Source organism: Opisthocomus hoazin, chromosome 3, assembly GCF_030867145.1.
Source record: "Opisthocomus hoazin isolate bOpiHoa1 chromosome 3, bOpiHoa1.hap1, whole genome shotgun sequence".
NCBI classification, from domain to species: Eukaryota; Metazoa; Chordata; class Aves; order Opisthocomiformes; family Opisthocomidae; genus Opisthocomus; species Opisthocomus hoazin.
This window is the reverse complement of record NC_134416.1, coordinates 79,875,846-79,901,695: the sequence shown is the minus strand read 5'-3', so window position 1 is coordinate 79,901,695 and position 25,850 is coordinate 79,875,846. Positions and strand designations below refer to the sequence as shown.

General features: G+C 46.3%; 1 protein-coding gene across 8 annotated transcripts in view; it reads right to left on the bottom strand.

The window, feature by feature from the left end:
• COBL (cordon-bleu WH2 repeat protein) overlaps window positions 1–14,725 on the bottom strand; it is a 161,366-nt gene extending 146,641 nt beyond the window's left edge. For 7 of the 8 annotated variants that reach the window (XM_075416744.1, XM_075416745.1, XM_075416749.1 and 4 more), the window contains exon 1: window positions 14,458–14,725. In XM_075416744.1, the coding sequence (XP_075272859.1) occupies window positions 14,458–14,501 (44 nt within the window). In that variant the 5' untranslated portion in view covers window positions 14,502–14,725. Of the gene's footprint in view, window positions 1–14,253; window positions 14,309–14,457 lie in introns of those variants that run through there. The other variant, XM_075416747.1, reaches the window with a different exon arrangement.
• Between the last annotated feature and the right edge of the window lie 11,125 nt (window positions 14,726–25,850).

The window sequence follows — 25,850 nt, the reverse complement described above, 5'->3', positions numbered from 1 at the left end:
CCAGCTGGTCCCTCCCCACCCCACAACCCCGCTCTGAATGGGTCGAACTCACGCACAGCTTTGCTTCTTTAAAATACACTGGTATATTTAGCAACAGTAAGCAACTTTGCACAAGGAGGAGGCACGGTTCAGATTAAGTAGGTAAATAAAACTCCGCCAAATTAATCACATGCAGGCTTCACAAAACAAAAGTATTTTTGATTTGGTCATTTCAGGAAAGATTGGAAAGTCGAGGACAAAAAGCTTTCTATACTACAAGTAGGGAGGGAAAAAAAGTACCTTATTTTCCCCTTCCCTTTCTCTAAAAGGCAACTTGCCGCTATTTAAACTAGAATTTCTTCACTATGAAACCAAAGCCATGTAAGATGTGCCATGTATTTTTGCTGTTATAAAGGGAAAAATCTCGTATTTTCACAAGCTTTCTTTTTTTAGAACTGGATTCAGACATTAAAACCTAACTTTCAGCTTTACTGGAAAGCCACCAGTAACGAAAAGTTCTGAACTTTCACTCTAGACTACGTCGGTTTTGTAGATGAAAAGGTCCCTGCTCTTTGTATATTAATTTAATTTCATTACTAAAATTTAACTTCATGACTTATATAATAGTATCAAAGTTACATAACATTCACTTGTTTTGATAACTTTTAATAAGTTTTGAGACAGGGTGAAAAAAAATCAATGTACTGAAGTACTAAACCAATACAATTCCGTTTACCGAGTACGTGCACACAAATGGAGCCACTTCGTGACAAAAATAATTTAACACAATGAAGTATTAAATGCTATTTAAAAAGTAAAACATTTTTCACTGTAAATAAATAAATGCATTATCACCTACTCAGTTCTCTCATTTCAGTGCTCACTGAAATATTATTCTATTAGAATACATTTCTGTATGCAAACTGTAATAAAGACGACGCATTATGAATTACAGACTGATTTAAGCACTCAGACGTAACGTATGAATCAATGTCAATATTTAGATCTGTAACCGGAGGTCATATGGCTTGTTATCAATTTTACGTAATTACAAAGGTGTGTATCAGAATGCACTCACATTGTCTAAGCTTGAAAAGAGCTGGAATCAGACTAAGCGAGAAAAAGAAGTAATTTTATTCTTACCTAAATCCTACCTATAAGCCTAAATCTACGGTTTTTAAGTGTTTCTTCTGACAGGCTGGTTGTAAAATTTACATGTAATAATGCAAAACTTTGTGATTATTACTATACCTACACAACTTGTCATTTTGTGAACAAATTTTTCCACTCTTTTCTTTGCAGCACAGGAACCCACAGTGAGAGAAGACAGCAGAGAGAACTGAACCAAGTGTTTTCTCCAAGTAAGCCGAGCTCCCAGGAGCGTACATGTACCCTCAGGCTATTTTAATAAAACCTTGAAGACCCGAACTCCACCACTTGTGAAATCTGCAGGCACCACTGCCAAAGCACAGAAACACGCTGACCGCGTCTTGTAAGCACGAGCGATACAAGCCAATACTGAATTTCAGGCGATTTTGAGTCCGCATCAGATGTCAACATGGCTGCACCCTACCATGCAGCAATAAAAAGGGATATCCCTCGGCCCTCATCTTCCATATGTATTTTGAGGAACACAAGCCACCTGCCGAGTTTCATCTCACAGTATCAATCCCCGAAATAAGGGAAGTTTCACTGAGCAATGCTTAGATACCCCACCTACAGCAAATTTTATAACATATAAACTTGCATGGTCTGTTAGATCATTATCCTCATAAATCCATCCATAACGCTAACATTTGCTCGACGTAAATAGATTGCAGAACAATTCTGGAAGGGACGGCACAGCTGTACGACACAAGTGGACACGCTGGCTCCAGAAGCAAGGTCCCATACGGTAGCATTTATTTTCAGTACTACTCAATACTCACTGCCCAAAGCACAGCTTTTAATCTTCCATCTGCAACTCTGTGTGAAATACGAACGCATTAATTCAGAGATAGGCTGTAATTTTCAGAGAGTCCTAAAACAATCACACGTTTGCTTTCAATGCCGAGAGAGCCGACCAAACCAGCAGGATCAAAGCAAAACCTATTTCATTCCACGAGCAGCCACACAGCTCAGTGCCGTGCGCGCATTCTCCCTTGTGCCACCAGTCGGTACAACGGCTTGCCACTGCGACTGCCTGCACGCAAGGACTGTGGCTGAGCGTGAAGTACCTACACCCTAAGCCTCCCTCGCACGGCTGCCAAGCGCTGCACACGCACTACTCGCCAACACCACGCAGAGCAGCCTCCAAAACAGCTCCTGGGTGGACCTCTCTATGTCTATATAATTTAATTCTGAAGAACTGAGGTATTTTCTGTGATAAGCACTGCAGAACAAATCTCAAGTTGCTTCAGAAGGCACAACAGGAACACAGAGTCTCCAATTCACTCAGTTCCCCGAGTTTTCGAAGAATGTTCATCAGGTTGCTAGCAGATAAGACAATACTATTTTTACTCTCTTAACTACACCACTATAGTATAATTGAATACCACTGAACTTACTGTCTTTCTTTCTATACATGGTGACGGTATCCTCGGTAAAAGGAAAAAGCAGCACAGAAAATTGCAAAAAGTGTCTCTACGGGGTTTTAAGATTTTAACCTTAAATAACTCTTGGTGAAAGCAATGTAATGTAGGAAAACCCCTGTTGCTGATTTGGGGCTTTGTCTTCAAATAAACAATGTTTATGAAAGATTTATAAATATTTGAACACTGCAGCACAGGTATAGCCAGGTGCTAAACAGGGCACAAGGGGTTTCTTTGCAATCTGAGCTTCCACATTCTGTCTCCCAAGTAACTCTGCCTACCCCTTCCTGGCCAAGCCAGGAAGGAAAATTCAGCCTCCACGCCAGCGACATGTTCGTTACCACCTGCTCGGGAAAAAAAAAAATGAAACAGCACAGGCTAGATTATTTCTCCGAGATTAATCAAAAGGCTGAAGTACAAAAGATAACCTCTAAAAGAGAGGCAAGAGAATATATCTCCCATTTTCAACTATCCAGGTCATTCCCTTGAAGGGTTGATGTGTACCAGAGGCTGACGTGCACATCCTCTCTAACAATGGCAGAACACAGCTCTGTCCCCAGCCATTCTACGTGGCCTCTGATTCAAATCTGCCACCTAAGCTTTGCACACAGAGACTACTTACATGAAGACAGCTTAATATTTCATATACAGCACAAGAGTTGTTTGTCCTGTAACAATACAGTTAAGTGGGAATTTCCATTAAATAGTAATGACTGAAAACTGTTCACACATACACCATTTTTTAAAAAAGGTTAATTCTATCCCCCCCCCAAAAAAAAATTCAGCATTGCCAGTTTCTTTCCATGTAAATTTAAGCTAAACTGTAAAATATGAAGTAGTTGAAGACCTCCCCCCCCCCCCCCCCTTACTTCAATACCAAACTGAATTTAAAAATCTGAAATTACTCTTAGGTAGCAAATTAGTATCTAAATAATTGGCAACGCACCGCAAGCAATATTTCTTTCCAAGTAACTCCTTATGAAAATGAAGCAGCATGGGGAATTTACGGTGCTTTTCATGGCAAGAAACCCACTGTATCTGTATAAACAGGTTTTATACTTCAGGCAGTTTTATGTTGGTAAAATATTTTCCAGTAGACCTGGAGCTCATTTTTAACAGGAGAAAGTATGGTACTTTACCACTTGAACTCAGACAGATTTCATTCTAAAATAACTACAGCTAATTTGAGAATACATAATAATAAACAATAAACAATTATATAGATGAGTGGTATTCTTACATAACGCTAGCCTAATGGCATGACAAGTTGTGGGCTTTTCCAAAACATATCAGCACTATCTGGTCTTGCAGAAAGAAAAAGTGAGAACAGAAACCAGTGACCTCCTTATCCTTAACCAGTACAAACAACACATTGTTAGTGTCCAGAAGGTCTTTAGCTGTAAAATACTAGTGGAAAGACAGCACACTAAAGTTTACCATCATGTAAATAAAGAAAATCAACCATGGGTGGAGAATAGAGAGGAATAAAGGCACTGAACTCACCTATCTTTACCTAAAGACACAAACCCACTCCCCCTTTTGTAATGAGATACCCGATTTTTGTTACTTCAACATAAAATATGAACCAGACCCCCAGTAAAAAAGACAAGAGCAGTTTGCACCCACAACTGTTTCACCCATCTGCCCAAGCGAAGCCCATGCCGGTCCCTCTCCCACCTGTTCGACGGAGGAGCGGACCCAGAGATTTTGGCCAAGCTGCCTGGATCTGCACACCTCAGCCCAACAAGCGAAGCAGAGCAAAACCAAACTCCACGGGCCCCTCGGCTCTGAAGCTGAATGTGAAGGCAGTGGGAGTGCAGCCTTGCCCCCTCTCCTCCATGCTAAACAGGTCGTATAAATTCTGGCTGCTTCACAGCAGCTGACCAAAGCCCAATTTCCAATACTGCATTAAACAATTCACCGCTGCTTTTGCTGCTCTTCTTTCTCTGTCAGGCGCAAGCAGACTCTCCCTCTTCTGTCCCCACAGAGTCCAACAAACCATGGAAACAGGCAGACTCTGAGTCTGCCCGGCCCCTACTAGTCATTTTGTACAATGCCACACTAACAGCCTTAAAAAAAAAAAAAAAAAAAAAAAAAAAAAAAAAAAAGATGCTTCCAAGAAAAAAACTAAATCCCTGGTTTGCCTTATATGAGGCTGGAGGAAAATAAACCTTAAGAAAAACACAGAAAGAAACAACACAGCTGAGCCAGGAGAGCAAAGACCCTGTATTTTGATCCTGGTTATCAAGTATTAAAACCCACTGAGACACTGATTATTAACTGTGAAACAGAACTACTAAAAACAGAGAAATAAAATAACAGCTTGCATCCACCGATACTCAATTATTTCCAAAATTCACAACTTGTTGTCTTCAGAAAGAAGTATTTTTCACCAAAAGCACAATCAATATTCTTTAGAAGAGTAACACTTCCAGATACCCTTTAAGGTTGAAAACTGGGTAAATACTCGTTGCAGAATAACTAACTGCTCTTTCAGGAACGTATTCTCTTGTTTTTCACAAATCCATGCAGGAGCTGGAAGGGAAACTTAATTAACTGTATTTGGTTAGAAGCCAGGAAGAAAACCAACTTTACTTTCGTCATGAAATGGTTCAATCATCAACACACAGTTCTAGGACTGTGCTTAGGTAGTCTCTTTCTAGGTAGTTTCACGAAGTTGGTACAACCTACGAGACTTGAAATGAAGGGACAAAATAAGCCAATTCAGTTTAGTACTTAAAACTGCAGGTTAACTTTTTATCCTCCTCCTAAATACGCAGTAATTCAGAAAATCCACAAATCTCTGAAATTAAGATAAAATACTGTTCTGTAATTACCCATGTAAAAGGTGAGGCATAGGTGTTGTCTTTTTTTCTGTCTTTTCTAAAGTTTGATCCTGGACTCTCTACCCATCACAGATACATCGCATTTGCCTCACAATGGAACAGCCAGATTTGGCAAGAAGAAAATAATTCTGCATTAACACATTATACTCAGGAATAGAAGACTTGATCTGAGAATAGCAATCCTCCACTTACTAATGCAAGCGCTGGAGTAAAAATACCTTCTGGTTTATAAAAGCCCTCGTAGCGCTGGAGGACGATGCCCGGGCAGTCTCTGGTTCCTCTCCGGCACCCCCGCGCCAGGCTGGCCTCCAGCAAGCCCACTACGAGCCGCAGCCCAGCGCTGGAGGACCCGCAGCTTCCCACAGTACAGGAAGGGTTTGTGACTCACGGAGGACAGAAATGGGTCCCAGTTCGTCCCGCTCTGGACAAGGCACTCCCCAGGGAACGAAGGTGCACAACAGCCCTTAAGGAGCCATACAAGAAGACAGTAAAAAGCCCGCATGTCTCAAAAAGCACAAGTTAATGCACATCTGATGCTGCAACATTATTTTAGCAAGCGATGCTACTCTGTGTTGCTATGAGATGGCCAAGTGACTCTGCAGCTCAGCACAGGCAGAGAAACACAGGTAATTAAAGGCAAGCAAAATAAACAGTTGTGTTAATTACAACACTGGGAGTTTAGCAACATGATCTGACCTATTTGTAGCTGTATTTAATGAATCGGTGGAGTCAGTCGCAGGAGCACCTGAAGGTGTGACAGCACCAAGATTTTAATCACGGCAGAAGCCAAAGTCTGGTCTCCTTCCCAAGGTGAAAGCCCTGTCCTAGCAGGGACCGATCAGAGCACTGTCAGAGCGACTGCAAGCAATGCCCGGAGGGAGCCCCGGTAGAGCACAAAAAGCTGTGCTGACACTGAAACATGAGCTGTAACCCCAGGGAACCCAGGAGCAATTTATTTGGTGTCCACAAAAGTGTAGGCTTGGTACCAAGTACCCTGAGAAGTTACTCAAAAAAAAAGGGGGGGGGGGGGGGGGGGGGGGGGGGGAGAAAAAGCAGGAATCTGGACTCACACCAAGATATTCCCTCATCAACACCGAGAACCATTCCTGAGCCGTTCAGACACAAAGCACTGCCACAGGAGGAGAGAGAGAAGAAAAGCACAGAAAAAAGTTTTTTCTTCCAATTTGGCTGAAACTATTTATTGATTTTGGAGACTCTCCTTGTGGCACTCTCGAGACAAAAACAGAAGGGAAGCTATAGGTCCCATGCACGGTAAGTTCAGATGTGCCGTCCTTGATGTATTTACCTAGGTGGTTATTTTTGCTGCATATGCAAAACATTTGCCTCAAACAAAAAAGAAAAATGCAGAAAGAAAAGCCACCTAAGCACAGACTTAAGAACAAAACTGAAATAATACATTTTATTACAAAATAACTTGAAGCTTTTATTATCTCATTGGAACCTGCTAAAGTAGGGAAAAAAGAATGCTTATTATACCCCAAAATAACTCTAGACAACATAAATAAAACTATTTTAAAGGATCTTGAACAGAATTCACTACTTTATTTTCTCTTACATTGGAAAGCCGCTGCCATAGCTCCCATCAGACCTCCGGGGCAAGCACAGGAGAATGCCCACTGTGGGATGTGTGGGGCGGGAGTGAAGAGACGAGCTTTCAAAACTTGAAAAAAAGATAATCTGAAACAGAGCTCTTTGCAGCTTTCCTCGTGTCCCTGGAGAAGTTAGCTTTGACCAAGCTGATCCTGCATGTGGTGGACCTTCACGCAGCCTTGGAGGACAAACTTCTCACACCACCATCACACCATCTCCTGACCCCATGTAACACAAGTAGCAAGGAGAAACCCAGCAGCCTCACCCCAAAAAAACCAACTGCCCTTTTAGAACAAAGGGGACCAGCAGACTAACATGAACAACCATCAGACCCAGGAGACAGCAGCAACTGATCATCAACGGTGCATTCGTACTCAGGCGCTTGAATTTTGTTGTTCTCTAGTCTAACTAAACCATCAAAAAACTATTCACAAAAAAGCAGTAATATAAAGAGGTTTTATATCATCTTACTACGAATGGCAGCGCATATGTTTACTAAAAAAAGTTTGAAAATTCAGAAAGCATCTCATCAACGAGAAATGAAGGGGAAAAAAAAAAGGTCATTAACCCTCGATTACCCAAAAACAACAGAGCTCTACCCTTCTAGCTCAATTTCACAATAAAACATCAGTAACGGTCAATCACATCAGCATGCATTGATATAAATAAAACCCAACACATAGTGAAGGAAAACAGGTATGGCAAACAAATAATCATTCTGCCTGTTAGTCACCCTTGCTGAAAACATAAAGTAACACTTACTTGATTAAGTACTTCTGGATTGGTACTTGCTGTTGAACCTTACAATACGGCTATATTTAGAACACTGATAACATAAAACGTAATTTTCTTCCTCAAGCTCCATGCCAGTGGTATGGCTTTGCATCTTATCTGTTTATTTTATTGAGTAAAGGAAGTTTTCACTGTTAGCACCACAAAACCAGCATGGCTTGGAAAGACCACATTCTCTTCTAGCCTTTGGGTCATTGCTAGAGTTTGCTATGGAAACATTGACTGCAACACAACAGCTTCAGGAATAGCAAGGCTTGCACTTATTTGGCTTCTTGCTCGAAGAGAAAGGGAGGACTTCAGGCTGCTGGGTGGTCCTGGCAATTCGGTGTAGTAAAAGCTACTGCAGGTTTAATCCTCAGCCACCCCTGTGCCAAGCAGGTCGCTGAACACGGATTTTCTGCAAGCAAGTTCCCTAATTACCTGCCTGCTGATTACCTACGTGAGAGACATCCCATCACACTGTCCTGAGCTCTTCCTCTTTGCAGATGGCCCAGCAATATATATATATAGAGAGAGAGGCACAGCAACTCACTGACCAACCTTGTAACTTACACACTGGTCCACCTCCTTTAGTAAAGACACTGGAGAATGCAGAACTGAACCCGAAAACACAGTCTGTCTGCTGCACCTCTGCAAGTACCTCGGGCTCAGCCTACACCACGCTCTCACTTTATCTGCACCTTTCCTACCTGCTTTAACGATGTTCACTGCCTTAAAAAGAAAAGTATACCAGCATTGTATCATTTTTTGACTATCAGAGAAAGCTTTGTAACTCACATTTCAGGACTGAAACTGTCAGAGGAGACTGCCAACTCTCTTCCATACAATACATCCCAAGAAAAACACCAAACACAGCCTAGCATGAAAATATCAGGTTGTATTTACAGGGTCAGCAGTACGAAGTAACTTTTTTTATCCTGTAGACACTCTCAATCTGGAGGCTACAGTGAGAGCAAAGCCACCTAAACAGAAAAAACACTCCTGACCCGGGTTTCTTCCCGCTTCTCTGATTCTGACAACTGCTCTGCAGAAATGCACAGCGTCTTAGGCAGCTTCTTAGCTGGGTGAACAATGAAACCGAAAAGACGGCGTTTCTGGTATGAGGGGACTAAAGCGGGCTCGAGATGCTGCGTGTCAGCACCATCGCAGCGCGGCCTGGCCACGCAATCTCTGTGACTCACTCCTTGGCACAGGTTAAGTCCCTGGCTCATCGCTGACACTCTCATGCTGAAACTGTGACAGCAATATACTATTCCCAGCATCACTTACTTAATGATAAACAGCCTGGCTCACTGGGCAAACAACAGCTTTGGAAACACTCTATACATGAAGAGGATTAATATGTTAATAAGGTTTGTAATTTCCATTAGCTGGAAATGCAGATACTTTTAGAAGATCCTTAAACCACAGTTTTAGCTGGAAACACAGATTTTAAGTTTTTTCCCATTCCCAACTTCTAATATAGAAGCTGGCTTAATCCACTATGGAAAAATAAATTTCTAAAGACCCCTCAATCTCTCAGAAGCAGCATTAAAGTGTGAAAGCTGTCAATTTTCATGGAAATCACAATGCCAGAGCAACACAAAAGGCTGCAGTATACAGCACGCAGTAGTTGCCAGAAAATGAAGTGTTTGCTGATGCTAACAGAGTAGCTAAAGGCCAGACACAGGGGAATACTTGTTAGGGCACTGAATTGCGATTCAGGAGCAGTGAGGTACTTCCCTAACTCTGCCATGGGCCTCCTGGCTGCTTTCGGAGCAGGTCATGTAAATGCATTCATGCTTTTGCCTCTATAAATAAAACAGTCTCTCCTACGTGTATTTCTTTAACCGAAAAGAATATTGTTAGGAAGCCTTCATAAATACTTGTAAGATAATTCCAGTCTGTGACAACAGGAGTCTTAACAACTACTGTAACGTCATAGATGTTTAGGAATACATACACGTATACAAGAAAATTCTCAATCTTTTGAAGGTAAAAAAACAAAAATCCCTTCATTCTGGCCATAATCATGGTTGTACTGTGACTGGAATTACTCAGCAAAAAGCAATATACCACTTCTCCAGCAAGATTAACTACACACAAAGCAGCCATGTATTTACTGAACTGACTTAAATATTTAATAAGTTGCTTTCTTTAATGGTCAGCATCATCTAAAACTGCACCCATGTGAGTGCTCCAAATTGTAGCTAACATCCCCTTTCCCCAACTTTATCTAGTGCAGCATCCTGGAAATTCACTGTAATTGGTGCAGCTTGCCCAGAAGCAGTGGCAAGTATAATCTGTCCCATCAAAATGCAGCGCTACCTCCTGCTGAGCAGCAAAGTGCTTTCATAAAGACAAGCAATCTGACTAAGATGTAAACTTAAAGGAACAAAACCAGCAGAAAAATGAATCTGGAATTACAATGGAAAGACATGAAGAATAAATCAGACGGGCGACCGCAGGAAAGAGAAGGTTCAATTTCACCTAACAGCAGTAAGAGTGGCACAAAAGAGCAAGATGAAAAAATACAGAAGATATCCATGGGAGAGTGAAAATAAATTCTAAATATTCTAGGCAGCCCAGAAATGGAAGAGACTTTAAGCCACCATCTATTTCATCCGCTACTCTGGTACAAGACTAACAGATTTCTGAAAGAAAGGAAAAAGGGAAAAAAAGGAAAAGAAAGATAGGAGAAAAGGGCAACTGGAATTCAGAAAGAACAGCTGTCAGGGCTGGATCGCATTGCATTTACCTCACCATTTACCTTATTCTTACAATTAGCTTGCTTATGTTCAGCAATCCTGAGATACTAGGCATGACTGAAAACACAAAAGCATTACAGTGTATCAGGTCAACAGCTATATTCAGAGAGAGGTGCAAACCACAGTAAAAATTGCCTTGTTTCATTTTATGCAGTAGCAAGCACAATTCTCCTGTCACTGTTGCCCGAGTTTTACTTAACATGACGTATCTCCAGTGACACAAAATAAAATACTTTGGACTCAAACTACTTGTGAGAGGATAATATGGTCTGCCGTGCTAGAAGAACCTATTACAGAAGCTCCTTGTCTGAGGTGTGTGCACGAGCAGCGCAGTCTGAACGCTGCAGGAGCAGGGCACATGCAAGCAGGGACACAACGTGAAGGACAACGCCAAAAGCTCAAGCGTCAGCCTTGCAACTGCCCAAGGCAGCAACCTTCAAAGCTGGCACTACACTGCTGCTCCACATCTCTGATCACCGTCACCATCCTTGGCCACCCAGTGCTCTGCATGTCACACTGAAATCTCAGATAAACACAAAGCAGAGGAAACATACACAAACTGGCCAGGTTACCAATGTTGATTTACAAGTTCCTTACATCGGTTTTTCTGTATACCCTAAAACTCACAACATCTGAAGGCGAGACAGAATACGGTGTAAGCAGACGTTCACACAGAAGCTCTGCGGACAACAGCTCCCTCCAGGCTTTTTGAGACAAGGCTTACAAACAATACGCTAAACATAAGCATAACAAAAACTTGTTTTTGTTTTTTGAAGCTGGATGTGCAATTTTGCAAAGTAGCCTGCTTAACTATTTGGATAAAATAAGAGGAAAAGGTTTTAGCAACTTGAGATGCTCTGTACCTGGGGGTTTGCTTTTCTGCATATAAGCATTACTGATGTTTCACAGCCTTTATCTGACTTCCAGGGTCACTTCAATCCAGCAGCTAAATCCCTCCAAAGTAGGTGTGCCTGTACTCGTTAGCACTGTAAGGCTCTGTCAGATGGGGAAAGAAGCTGAAGGACAGAAAATAAAGATCCTACTTAAAGAGCGAGCTCACACATCTCGTTTAACGTAGAGGCTATTCCCACATTTGCCAAAGACTCCAGAGGAAGCTTTTCTGTGCTCAGATGTAAAGGCATGAAGAAGGACCCACAAACCTCTGGTTTCGGTGGGAGATGGAGATTTTTTCAGTGACCACAGAAGATGCTCTGTGCTTTGCGAGGCTCCTAACAGAGCAGAACAGAACACACCCTGTAAGTCCTCATTTCATGCTGGAGCCTGCTGTGCTGCCTGGGACCAGTGTATGCCTATTATGCCATATTATGGTCAAAAAAGTCACCAGTTGGACATTTGAGACACCCAGCTAGAGGCCCAGCTCTGCTCTCCCTAATGAAGTAAGGGCAGATGCAGACAAGGCAGTAGGTTTTAAACAAGCGTATTTCTCTCTTCTAGCACCTGTTGCATGATCACAGAAGAATAAACCCCAATTGCTGCTGCTACCGATTGTCTCAAATTCACCTTCGTAAGCTAAAATAAATGTTAATTAAATAAAGCACCATGCACTTGGTAAAGCTTTACAAAACTCATGTCTAGCAAACAGTAATAATAAAATTCTCAGTAACAAAGTCTACAACTCTATCTGAAACTGACAAATGGGAAAAACCTCACAACACCAACACGAACTCTATTTTTCCTTTGCCATTTAAAACAAAAAAACCCCACAACAGTATCCTGCTTTTGAATATGCAGTTCTCAGGCAGTCGTGCCATGAAACACATGTCGGCATTTTACTTGTGTAAAGCACACAGCAGAGCTGCTCTACCCTGTACCAAATGACACATTAAATTTGTTCACTGTTCAACAAGGGAAACTCACAACGCTGCTGTTAATGATTTACACGGACACAAAACAGCTCTACCTAAATTTTGTTAAAAATTAAGAAGTTGCGATCATTTTAACCTCTTGCTTTCGTTAGCTAACCCAATCAATAAGCTGGAAACGCGCACGGCATTTCTTCTGCCATGAAAGGCAGGTATTCCTGCCGCAGTGGCCCGAGACGCCGGCGTTCCCCAGGCACGCCCCACAGACGCGGCTCGCGCCGGGATTCACACAGAAGCCAACATGGGCCAATGAAGCTGTCCCCTTGCCGCGCCTCCCCGCCCGCAGCACATCTCCTCACTGAACCTCGTCAGGCACCAAACACCCACTGGTTTCCAGCACAGATATTGGGAACTCAGGGAATTACGAGCCGTTCAGCGAAGCCTGCTGCTAACAGCACAGACACATCCAGGCTGGGAGCCTCTGGCTCATAGGGAGAGGCAAGAAGGAGTATTCTGAGGCTCAGAGCGAACAGCCGGGCAGTCCCGCACGCTTTGCGGTACTGGACTGCGAGCACATCTTCACCTTATGGCTGGATTCGCCTCCTCGAGCCATGTCAGGAGTGATCTGACCGAAGTCAATGCGGTTACTGTAACCTCTGCTCATACACGTGATCTCCGAGTCCAGCTGCGGACAGTTTTACACAGATGAAACTGGCCGCTGGGTTCAGGAGGCTTGTTCAGAAATGCCCTCGGACCCCAGTGCTCTTCTCCGAGATGCTCTAACATCACACTTTCTCACTGCAAATTCAAACTCTCTAATGAATCCTTGGATACTGAGCAATTGAGACAAATTTTTACTCAGCACTGCATCTGAGCAATGCTAGTTACTCTTCAACGCACACATGTCATCGGCGTCCTAGGTCTCCTCTCCACCAGGATTTTAGAAAGCAGCTACACTATTACATCAGGTAAATACAGAGAGGGGAGGCACACTGGATCTGCTCCTTTTCATAGGAGGTTAGCTCAAAAAGTCATGATCAAACAGGCTCATTTTTAACAAGAAGTAAGCATTTTTTTTAAAAAAAAAAAAAACCCAGCAGCAAGCTATGTCACGCTCTGCAAACCAAAGACACACTGTGCACATGCGGTGGCATCGCTACAGCGCTGGCCACGGCATCTTTTCCTCACCCATCGCTCCCTGTTCTACCTTCCGAGTTAGGACCTATAAGACTTCCCACCAAACACAGAAACTCAGGAGATTGACCCTAACAACACTACCGCAGCCCGCCAGTGCGTACTCTGAAGCTGTTCACTACCCAGCTGAAAATGAACTTGCGACATAAACACCAGAACTAAAAATAAGTAAATAAAAAGCTTTTGAAGCAGCCGCAGCCTTTCCCAGCCGGTGCCGCCGGGGCGAAGCGGAGCGGTGAATGGCCGCGGGCAGGCAGCACAGCTCCCCACACCCGCCGAGCTCCTGCTCCGACACCAGCGCTCGCCCCGCACCCCGTCCCGCCGCCGCTCCCGCCGTTCAGCCCGCGGGCTGGCGAGCTCGCTCGCTGCCGCCGCGTTCTCCGTTTGTTTCTTCTCTCGAAATGCCCCGAGCCCGCCCGCGGTTCGCGCCAGGGCTGGCCGCTGCGGGACGGCTCCACAAACCGTCCGCGGCCTTCTGCCAGCGCCGGACGGGCACACACGGCCGCCCCCAGCCCCCCCCCCGCGGCGGCCCGGGAGCGGAGCGGCGAGCGGCGGTTCTCCGCCGCCCCGCAGGGCCAGAGCGCGCCCGGCCGGCCCCGACAACGCTCCCGGATCGGACCGCGCCCGCCCGCCGGCCCCAGCGGGATCGGGGCGCCCCGTGCCCAGGGAAAGGCGGAGCGGACACCCTTACCCCCTCCCTGCCTTCCCGGCTCAGGGCTCTCCCGGGCCCCGGGGCGGGCTGCCCCCAGCGCGGCGGGGCGCGGCACCTGTGCGCCGGCTCCGACCTCGGCCGCCCGCCGCCCCGGGAGAAGGCGGCGGGAGGGAAGGCGCCGGGGCCCGCCGGCCAGCGCGGCTGCTGCCGCCCGCTCCGTCGCGGGCCGCGGCGGGCGCTTACCCGCTGGGAGGCTTGCTGGCCCCGGGCCGCACCAGGGTCTCCATGGCCAGGCCTCCCTCACCGCTGCTGAGGGGAGCGGCCGGTCCGGACGCGGTCCCGCGGCGGGGCAGCGGCGAAGGTCGGCGGTGGGGGCAGCGGGAGGGAGGGAAAACAGGAGCGGAGTGAGAGCCGGCCTCGCCCCCACCTCCCCGCCCCGCCGCCGGGCGGCACTGCCCCGGGTGGCGGGCGGGGATGCCCCGCCGAGGCGGTGCACCGGGCCGGCAGGGAAGCGCCGCCGCGCCGCGGGCACTGACAGCTGGGCTGCGCCCGCCGAGGAAGGGGCCGCCTGGGCGGGCCGGGCTGCGCTGCGCTGCCGGCGCGGCCCCGGGGGCGAGCGGCTCGGCTGGGCTGGGGCCGGCCGCTGCCCGCTCCGCCGCCCGGGGGGGAGCGCGGGCGGGGCGGCGCACCCGGGTCCGTGTGACGGGCCGGGACACATGCGAGAGGCGGCGGGGCGAGGAGGGGACGGGGAGAGCGACAGACCCCGCCCGCGCCTCCCTCGCCAGCGACTCGGCCAGCAGCAGAGCTGGGCAGGCGGCTGCCCCCGGGGCGGTGCGGGGTTAATATGGCGGCGTGCCCCGTCAGAAACGCTCTCCCCCGGCAGAGCGGCTGAGGAGAAGTGAGCTGGAGCCTGGCCGGTGGACCGGCCCTGGCCCGGGCTCCCCGGCCTCTTACGGGAGCTTCCCTGCTCCCCTCCGGCCCTCTCCCTTCGCTTTGCCTTCCCGGTGGTGGTGGGAGAGCGGGAAGATGGCAGAGGGGTCAGGCCACCAAGCCAAGGCAGGACAGGGGGATGGGAGCGAAGTGTCGGGGAGATGCTGCCAGCCTTGCCTGCTCACCCGGCTGCCTCAGTGACAGTCTCACAGGTTCTGGTTAATGGCCACCGCTTTCCCCAAACCCGGCCTTCCCGTCAGGCTGGAGCTCGTATCTCTGCCTGGTCTGCCCACCGGGAAGCGTCCTGCCCAGCTCGGTGACCAGAGGACATAAAATCAGCCTCTCTGGCCCCAGAAGTGAGAGTTTGTTCCTCAGCGAGCAAGACTTCGGAAGTCTGGGTCAGAAGCTGCATGCGAGTGATGGCATTGCTGCCTGCAGGGAACTCCCATCCCGCGGAGATCGTAAATAACTGGAAGTGTTCAGACGTTGGACTAATTTGCCAGTGACAGGAAGGAGAAGGACACAGTCATCTTTTCTGTATGACATGAACGGAAGATTACCATCAGCGCCCACCTTTGCTTGTGCCGAGGCTTTTGCATTATGGTCAAAATACTTGTTTCTAGGCATTTACTCCAATGTAGAACGGAACACATTATAGTACAGTCATCCTTAATTTTGTCTTCTCTTACTTTGACAGCCCAAGGTCTCCCCCTAATTCCCATCTCCTCCGCAGAAAGTTATGAGTGCTGCTTTCCGTTCCTCCATCCCTGACACACACAGACAGCCCCAGGGCAGGGGGGCAGCTGTCTGTCTTAGCTGTAGGTAGAGAAACGAAAACACGAATTTGCAGAAGCAAAACACTGATCTCCAGTTTCCCTGTTACCATGGGTAGAGGTTGATTGAATCACCACAGTTCAATAATTACCCGGGTCATCTGAGCCACATGCCACGGTAATGAGCCACATGCATGTTCCTCATTTGTGCCTTTATGAAAATAAATAGGCCAGCTTACCTACTCTATTTTTTAAGTGGATTGGTTCAGAGACTGCACGCTGTCAGTTACCATAGCTCCAGGAATGAATGATGATCTGTTAAATCACGGGAACTTGATTTCATAGCTCTATTTCATCATATTCCGTCATTTTTCATCTTGCTTTCTTGCCCCTGAATCTAAATGAACTCTTCCTTATCCTCAAATAGCTGCTAAAGCTGCATGGGCACAATACAGAAGCCCCCAAACCTTCCCCTGTCCGCATCATTAGCAAGCTACACCGCTCCAGTTATCTCAAGAGCCTGAACGAACTTCCCTTGCCTCGGCTGTAACTTCCGCTCCACTGTGGAGCACCGGAGCGGAGGCGTGCTCAGCTTGCGTCCCCCCGCTCCTCCCTTGCCATCCCTGCCTCTCGCACCCGCTGGCGTGCCCCGTGACATGCCCACTGCTGCTGCACCCTTCCTTCTGCTCGTACTTCATGAAGCAACCACCTCACTACCTTCTCTACGCGTCCACAGCCCTGCTGCTGTTCCAGTTTCTCTCACCCTCTCCCCGCGACCTCGCTGTTTCACGTTATCTTACTCTCTAACAGCGTTGCTTACATGTTTTCTGTTTGATAGCATCTTCTCAGTCCTACAAAACATCGTTCTGGGAGTGTATAAAGGCTGTCATAAGAAAGCACGAAACAACAAAATAGAATTTGCTTGTTACATTCACTTCTTGGGAAAGCCTATTAATCACCGAAATCACCATCTTAATACATCTCCAGAGTGCCAGCAGCAGCAGCACCGACTGCCCATGGCCCCAGTTCTTCAGTCACGTTTAGCTGATGGAAAAGCGGGGAGCACTCTCTGCGATACGACATGGGAATCTGCCTTTCTCCAGGCCCCTTGGCGCTGGGCCCAGCTCTCAAAAAAAAGAGCAAAGGGTGCATTGCTAGCGTGCATTGTAATCCCTACAGTCGGGGTGCTGTGCTCGTTATTTAGGCTAAGGGCGTTAGTTCGGAGAGGGGCTGCAGGAGCATTTGCCAGTCTCACAACAGGTCTGTGAGATGGAGCAGAGCGTGTTGGCCCCCCCTCAGGACTATTTTTTAACCTTTTCCTGTCTGTATAGCTTCATCTCTGTTCAGATGAGCCTCCTCAATATATTTCCTAAATCATTTAGATGACAAAATCCTTGCTGTAAAATAGTTTAGGCCTTTACAAATAAAAAATTAATCACCAGTGCAATTTCACATTTCTGCTTTTATACACTCTTCAAAACATTATTCCTGTTTTTCCTCACCTTCACTGCGAGTAATATTACTGAATCAAACCTTTAAGACTACATTCTTTTGCTAAAACTGGCCTGCCATGCTGCAGGAATTTGAGTTTATAGTGTAAACTTAACTGAAGACGTAAGGAATCTAGTAAGACAAGTCTGATCCCAAAGAATTTGTTTCTGATATTGCCAAAAGAGGTTAAAATTAGCTCAGCATTAGCGAACATGCACCAGTTAACCGAGCCTTTTCTCTAGTCTAGCACATACCTCTTCCTACGATTTAGCTGTTTGAGGACCATCCTAGAACTGGAAAGCAGGTTTGACCTTAAAAAACAAGGCAAAAATACAATAAACCCGAATTTATAGCAGGAAAACATTGTGAATAGAAGTTAGTTAATGTGGTTAGGTTTAGTGAATAGCAAACACGCATTTTTAACCACATAAATCCTTTTCCCATTCTAAGCAATCTAGAAATTGCAATTTAAGCATTAGTCCTTGTAAGAGAGTTTACTGTACAATTGCAAAATTCCTGGCTACATAATTACAGCAATTGGAGCGTGTAGCCCCAAGCTCACAAAATTCTCTTCTTCCACTATCCACAGAAAAAAATAAAGAAGAAAAAAAAGAAGGGAAATGAGATTTTCGGGGCTTGCTAGACCATTCTCTTGAGTCCCAGAGCCACCCTTCTTCAGAAGGTTGTTTTGGAATTTAGCTCTACAGGTCCTATTGTTTTTATTAGGAACCTCAAATAACTGTGAGCAAATGATACCAATTTTAGAGGAACATGTCAAAATAACGAGTAAAACGATAAGTAGTTCTGAAAAAATTCCAACTCATTGCTGGTCCCTACGAGACTCACACAACGTTATCAAATATCACTGACGAGGCTGAATTTGCTTTAGCAAGGCACCTGACTCGGTGAGGGGGGCATTCAAGGTGGAGTGAGGGTGTCGTGCTTGCTCTGCCCACAGTCACATAGCAAATCCCTGACAAGCCTCTGGTGCATCTGTTGTTTCTGTTACTTGTCTTGTGTCATGCCGAGGAGCCTCCTGTGTGACTCTGTACCAAACTGTACTTGTTCAGCATCTAGAAGACAGCAAAGGCAGCTCCTGCCCTGGACAACCTGGGGGTTTCAGCACAGAGATTTTAGTTTTCTTTGCGGTTTTAGATGCTTAGGGTAAGAAGTACGGGATGTCAGTTGAGGCTCCCAAGGAAAGCACCAAAAAAGATACTAATCATCAAAAACATGACAAAGAAGCCATCTGAAAGAGCACGTGGATACAGATACAGGTTTACATAGCGTCAGCTGAGATAGCTCATATTATTTCTGAGCTATCAGGTACTTACCTCCCGCGTATGTAGAAATACTGAAGCTCGCCCTTTGTCTTGTTATCTCTCAACCTGATCTGTTTTGAAAGATAGATCCCTTCAGGGATTTTTTTCTTTCATCTCCCACAACTTACCGAAGTCCGTGAAAAGTTTGGAGGGTATTTAGCCTTAAGACACCTAGCAAAAGGAATTGGGAGTGTGACAGAGAAAGCTAGAGACTCTTTCCCAGGCTTTGCATGGAAAAGGCTGCTGAGGAAACCCCTGCTTGACCGCTCACTCCTGCCTTCAAACCTCTGTGCGGTCTGGGAAGTGGCGAGCTGGACAGAGGGACGGCGCAGCACGGCAGACGAGCGGGCACGCAATGCAGCGCCCACCCAACGCTGATGCTTGGGAGCCGCAGGGCAGATCAAGCACTGTCACGCCAGGTAAAAATATCCTGGAAAGGAGGAGTCCTTTGGCCTCAGAGAGTATTTCAGAGCACACATGCAGGGCGGGGAACATGATGTATATGAACGGAGGTGGGGAGATGACTTAAAACCACGATGTGAATAGAGCAAGAAGAATTTCTGTGAGTGACGCAGCCATCAGGAAATTAAAACCGGGTTATTTTAAATGTGGCTAAAAGTGGACATGGCAGACATCAGCATAACCCAGACTGAAGCTGATGTGTCTCTATAATACACTGCCACAGTCTTGAATCTAAGAACTGTAGACCTTTGGGGATTTTGTTCTAAAAGTTGAATAAGATTACATGTTTATTCTTCCAGTCTTCCTCTTCTCCCCTCCCACCCCTCCAACAGTTCTATAGCGTGTTGCTTTCCCCTAACATTTCATTCTGTTTATTTTGGACAAGTAGCCATCTATTTCCTCTGTTTTGTACCATTTGTCTTACGGGAATTTTTTTCAGGATTGAAACTTCAGGCCCAGTCTGCAGTTGAACTGACATTAATGAAAGGATATTTACCTGGACAGACTGCTGGCCTCACCCGCTGGGTCAGAGCTCGTGTTCTCAGGCTCAGCTGTGGCGAGAACCTTCCTAGGCAAGATGCTAATGTAAGATGCTTCCCAAAATCAGAGTTGCATGATTCATACTCATCTGAGAACAGTGTCAGAGAAGACAATACTATTATCCAGGGAAAAAACAAAATTAATCTTTAAGACCATGGGGTAGTACATAATCTAAAAAAAAAAATTGGGTAGTCTTGACCAGCTTACAAACCGAAATTGAATCAAAACATTAGCTAATTTATGTAAGTGCATCTTCACCATACAGAGCGGAGTAATCCCGCTCAGCGTGCTGGTCAGGGTGACCCAGCTACAGCCATTCCTCACTGGGAGCTTTTTGCTCTTCGTTTGAGGTACCAAGGAGAATCTGAGGTTGTCAAAGCAGCATTGCAGAGAAGCGACTCACTGCCTCCCAAATGCTGGTGCCACTAAAACTCCCTCCCCATCCTTACCGCTTTCTGTAATGAAAACATGTTGTGCTGTGCTTAGAGTTACCCTCTATCTCTACGTGTTTTCGTGGAAGAGAAGTAGAGCTCTTGGACTGCTCAGCCTGGCAGCACTAGCAGAAAGGGAAACTTCTGCGTAAATAACTTTCCAGGGATCTGAAAACCGTTCATTTAGACGGGGTGTGAAGTCATCATAGCGCACTCTACTTTAGTGTGATGCTTTTCCAGTCAATTTGGTACAGACAGGTCAGGCTTTTACAGAGCAGGGCAGGACTGACAAGGAGATGGCAGAAGGGATGCTCCTTGTGTGGTGTAATGCCACAATGAAGAAAGCAGAAAGCTCACTCTCTCTGTAAGCAATGGACGTGGTGCGTTCCCAGTCTTCCTTACGCAGCGCACCGCACACACAGGACCGCGTGGCCCCACAGTTGACCCCAGCCTGCGCCTCTCCCGTCTGCTGTACCCAGCACGGTCGAGGAATGGCAGCGAGGGGAGCCTGCCACCTGCGAAACGCTGGCTTTCATGTTCGGCTTCAGCTATGAGCTGCCAAAGTCACTCCTGAGATAACTGAGTCCCTGCAGTGACCAAATGCCCTTAAAAAACCATTCCCAAGTGAGCCGCGTCTGTGCTGAAGACTCAATACCAGGGTTTCTATTTCAAGAAGGCTATTTCTATTTTCATGTATATAATATAGCCAAGCTATAATCAGAAGAATTGTATCCACTCACGGGCCTCTCTATAAATATTTAACACTGTCTGAGATAAGGTTTTTTAACAACGTCCACAACTATCTTTGAGCTCACAGACTGGGTTAAAACGTCTACCACTTTCAAACAGATTTTTTTCAGTACAGCCTTTCACTGAAATTTAGAAAGTTCCCACAATTAGGACGTAGTGGTATCTCAAGGTTTCATTTTCAAGTTTCGGGATGGATAAATAACAACACAAATTTTGTATCATTTCATAGTTACGTAATTCTCATTTCACATTTGCATCATCTGATGCACCTTTCATTTAAAGCAGTTAATCCTGATTGATAGCAACATAAATGAAAACAGGACTTGGTTCTGTATTTAAATCAAAATTAATATGCTATAGATAAAGATAAATACATATGTACTTATGCAAAAAAAGAAAAGCAGTAGGCTTGGTGCTGCTGCTATTTCTGTTGAGATACTTAATTCGTGGTTGTCTTAGTTGAACAAGACCTTAAAGCGCACAAAGTTTTACATGCGTGTGAAAGCTCACCAATATTACACTTAACTTGTATTTTTTGACTGTTTAGAAAAAAATAAGAGGCTTTGACATATCATCGTCTCTAGAATCCTCCATAAACTGCACAGGAACTTGAATAGCTACGTGCTGTTAAGTTACTACGTGCACCCCCAACAGCCTACCTTTTATTCATTCCCACCCCAAACGCAGACCTCATGAACCTGCTGAAATCACAGAGTCACAGAATCTTCGGGGTTGGAAGGGACCTCTGTGGGTCATCTAGTCCAACCCCCCTGCCGAAGCAGGGTCACCTACAGTAGGCTGCACAGGACCGCGTCCAGGCGGGTCTTGAATATCTCCAGAGAAGGAGACTCCACAAGCTCCCTGGGCAGCCTGTTCCAGTGCTCCGTCACCCTCAGAGGGAAGAAGTTCTTCCTCATGTTCAGACGGAACTTCCTCTGCTTCAGTTTGTAAAAAATCACTGCGTTATATTAATGGGAGACTCATACCCCTGAAGAACAGAGCATCCATGGATGCTATTGTCAGGAAAGCATCTGAAGAAGGCAGATGAAGTCTGAAGACTGACATACATAAAGTCATATATATAATTCAGACCCAGGTTAAAAATGTGAGGAGGTGAATAATGAAATAACTTACTGTGCAGAATTCTCTCTGGGCACATTTGCATTGACATGACGTACAATAATTTTTTTCTAGTAGCCACCATGTTGTGACATAATCACTGGTGCAGAGGGTGGCTTCCCCCCACCATCTGCCCTTCTGAGGCCAGCAAAGCTTTCTCACCTCTCCCTTCACACGTTCTAGAAACTTTACACCTTGATATCATAAGTGACAAGACAGTAATACTTTTCTCTGTTTTTGCTAACGTACCTTCAGACCAGTCCTGCTGCTTATCTCTTTTTCCAGAAAATACGGGTTAGCTGGGTACAGCAAAGGAACGGAGGTCTTCCAACGATGTCTGGTGGTACTAATCCAGGAGAACCTGGGCTGCCACGAAGTACACGGTTGGTTTACCACGGTGTCGTTGGACAGGCGCGGTCATGCAGGGACAAGACAGGGTAATGCTTCTCTCTCTAGAAAGGGTTGCACTCGCCTTCCTCACCCTGTTTCTGTAAGCAACAAGAAAAACTCTCTTTGAATTAACAAGGAAGGGATCGAACAAACCAGCCAGCAAAGAGGGGTGGAGGAAATACGGATTATCTGGAGAACATCACTGGTCTGATCTAAAGCCTACTGATACTAATGGGAGGTTTTCTACTGGCTCTGACTGGTTTTTCCAAGTCTTTCACATCACTTGCAAACACGGGCAGTAATGACTGGGCATTTTACACAACCGTTCTCTCACTTCCTCCGCTCCTCCTCTCGAACGTGAGGTTAATCGCATCTTAATCCTATCTCTAGCCCCTTGTACTGGTGCTATGGGAACCTTCACAGAAACCTGCTGTTTACTGGCCCCTAAAGGACAACATGAAGGAAAAAATCTCTCGCGTGCTTTAAATGCCCTGTACTTGACAAGAGGTGGTTGACGAACCTTTCAAACCTTTTTATTTCTCTTTCTTTTCCTGGCTTGCCAGCTCTCCTCACCCTGCAATCTCAGTCTAGGAGAGGGGTATAAAATTATGACATAATTAAAATGAAACAACACTCCCTTTCTTCAGGTGAGTCATCTGCAGGCATCCAGAAAATGTACGGCGTGGAAATCACCTCCAGTTCAGGGCATTAAGAATACACAGTAGCTCCTTAGAGTTCCTTTGGAAAAATAAATATGCATCACCTCTAACTTATAAATAAACTAATTTCCTGCCATCGGCAGTACCAGAATAACCAGATTGCAGAGCGTCCCGCCGGTTTGCTCGGCGGGGCGGCGCGCTGCTGCGTTGCTCCAGGGAGAGTCCAGAAAGCAAACGGCGGAGCGGAGGGCTGCGCTCGCTCGGTTCCCCCTCTGGGCCGCAGCCGGTGGCTGGCACGGGGCCGTGGCCAGCAGCCCGTTGGCACCACGCCGGCTCCCGGCAGAGCGGACGTCGAGCCAGGGCACCAGCGCTGCTCCACCTCCTCCTCTCTTGGCGCGGGTGGGTGGCACGGGAGGAGGACAGCAGTCCTGCAGGGACCCACGTGGTGCGGGTGTCACAGAAAGGCCTTACTGGCCACGACGGCTCTAGAATGTCGACCGCAAGCTCTGTAGTAAATCGGCAGGTGCTGATAGAGATTTAAAGGCATATGTTGATTTGTGTAATTTTTATACTTATTCATAACCGGATGAAATATTCAAGAAGATCACAAATTTACCTACTTTTTTTTTCTTTTAATGGAAAATGACAAGCAAAGGTGTAAATCCCCCTAAAAGGCATTAGATTAATGCCTGCAATAACTGCAGAGATGCTTTCACAGCACTGGTTGGGTGTTTTAAATCTGAGTGTCACAAAAGCCACGTTGACTTCAGTGAGCGCACCTGAACCAAGACACACACGGAAAGCTTTGCAGACTTCCACTCAAAATGTATTTCGGAAATGGTCTACGGCTCCTTTGCAGCTGCCCAAGGAAAACGACAAGCAGAGAGCGACATTTCAACTGCTCACACGCGCTTTGCATTTGACGTGCCGTACCACCCCGATGCTACAGAACCGGGGCCCGCTCGAGTCAGACGCTGTGAGTGGACACAGGAGCAACCAGCTGCAGGTCTCACAGCAACCTCTGCGGCCTCAGCCATCGCTTCTGTGCAGGCTCCTCAGGGTGCCGGGCGCGAGCAGCACGCTGCTCGCCCTCGCAGGCACAGAAGATGATCACCTTGGGTCCTGCCCTGGTGCAGGAGCGTGGTGGGTGCCCCAGACAGAAGGTTTCTGTGCCCCTCCACCGCCGCAGCCTTGCCTTGCTGCTGCCAAAAACCTTCTCTGTGCGGTTTCCCAACCCCAGCTGACGTACCTCAAACAGTGGGCAGGCCGCCGGCGCAGGTGTCACCTTCCCCTTCTACGAGATTTTAACGTCACCGCATAGGAGAACGTTTGTGCAGCTTGGGGTGTGGCATTTTTAACCCTCTGCAGAAGAATATCATTTGCAAGACTGTCACCACAAATTTAGTTTACTTCCACAATACTGCGCTCCTGTGCTTTTAGTTTTAATGTGGTTCCTCAGAAAATGATAAAATTAGGTTCCTTTATACATTACAACTGCATTTCTGAACAGTTGTCTAGTACAGACCTTGAAAATTACATCTGCCACCCTTCTGCTTTATAAATGCCTCATTGCTTCCTAATGAATAAAGACTAAGCATAGCTAAACCTGGAATTTCCAGATGGATGTAACACAGACTGTAAAATACATATATTTACGCATGCATATATAATCTTATGACTCCAGAGTTTTGTTTTCTTTGGGTCAGAGTTTTTTGCATTCTGAGTTACTCAGAAGCTCCAGATGCCTGTGGCTTCTCCCGAGACCCCACCTGGAGTCCTGTGTCCAGCTCTGGGGCCCTCAGCACAGGAAGACATGGAGCTGTTGGAGCGGGTCCAGAGGATGGCCACAAAAATGATCCAAGGTGCTGGAGCACCTCTCCTATGAGGAAAGGCTGAAAGAGTTGGAGCTGTTCAGCCTGGAGAAGAGAAGGCTCCAGGGAGACCTTACTGTGTCCTTTCAATGCTTACAGGGAGTTTATGTGAAAGATAGCCACGGACTTTTTAGCAGAGCCTGTCAGGACAGCACAAGGGTAACAGCTTTAAACTAGAAGGGGGTAGGTTTAGATTGGACAGAAGGAAGAACTTCTTCACTATGAGGGTGGTGAGGCAATGGAACAGGTTGCCCAGAGAAGCTGTGGCTGCCCCCTCCTTGGAAGTGTTGAAGGCTGGGCTGGCTGGGGCTTTGAGCAACCTGATCTAGTAGAAGGTGTCCCTGCCCATGGCAGGGGGTTGGAGTAGATGATTTTAAAAGGCGCCTTCCAACCCAAACTGCTCTGTGATTCCTGAGTGCACAAGTAAGGATTTGGGTATCTGTGTTAGTGCACACAAGTCAGAATATCAGATTCATCATTGGCAAACTGAGGGCATTTAAGGTCAACTCATAACTGAAGGCTAGGATTCAAATCCCTTATTCCTAAATGGAGGATTTTCAAGGGAAACAGAACACAGTCCAACAGCAGAACCAACAAAATAGGAACTCTCCCCTTGTTTAAATTTTATTATAGAAGCTCAAAGTTAAATCAGTCATTCTGCAGTGGTCTGGTAAGCAACAGTGCAATCAAAAGTCAGGGTGTGGAAACCTCTTGGAAGGCAATTTTGACAAGCATGATTCCTTCAACAGTCTTGTGACAATATGTAACAAGAAAACGGCCAATGATAGTCTTAATAACACTTCAATTATTGGGTTAAGGCTTGGAAAGGACTAACGATTGAGAAAGGGAAGAGAGGAATCAGCTGGAAAACAAGACAAAACAACACAAATTCCCCAAG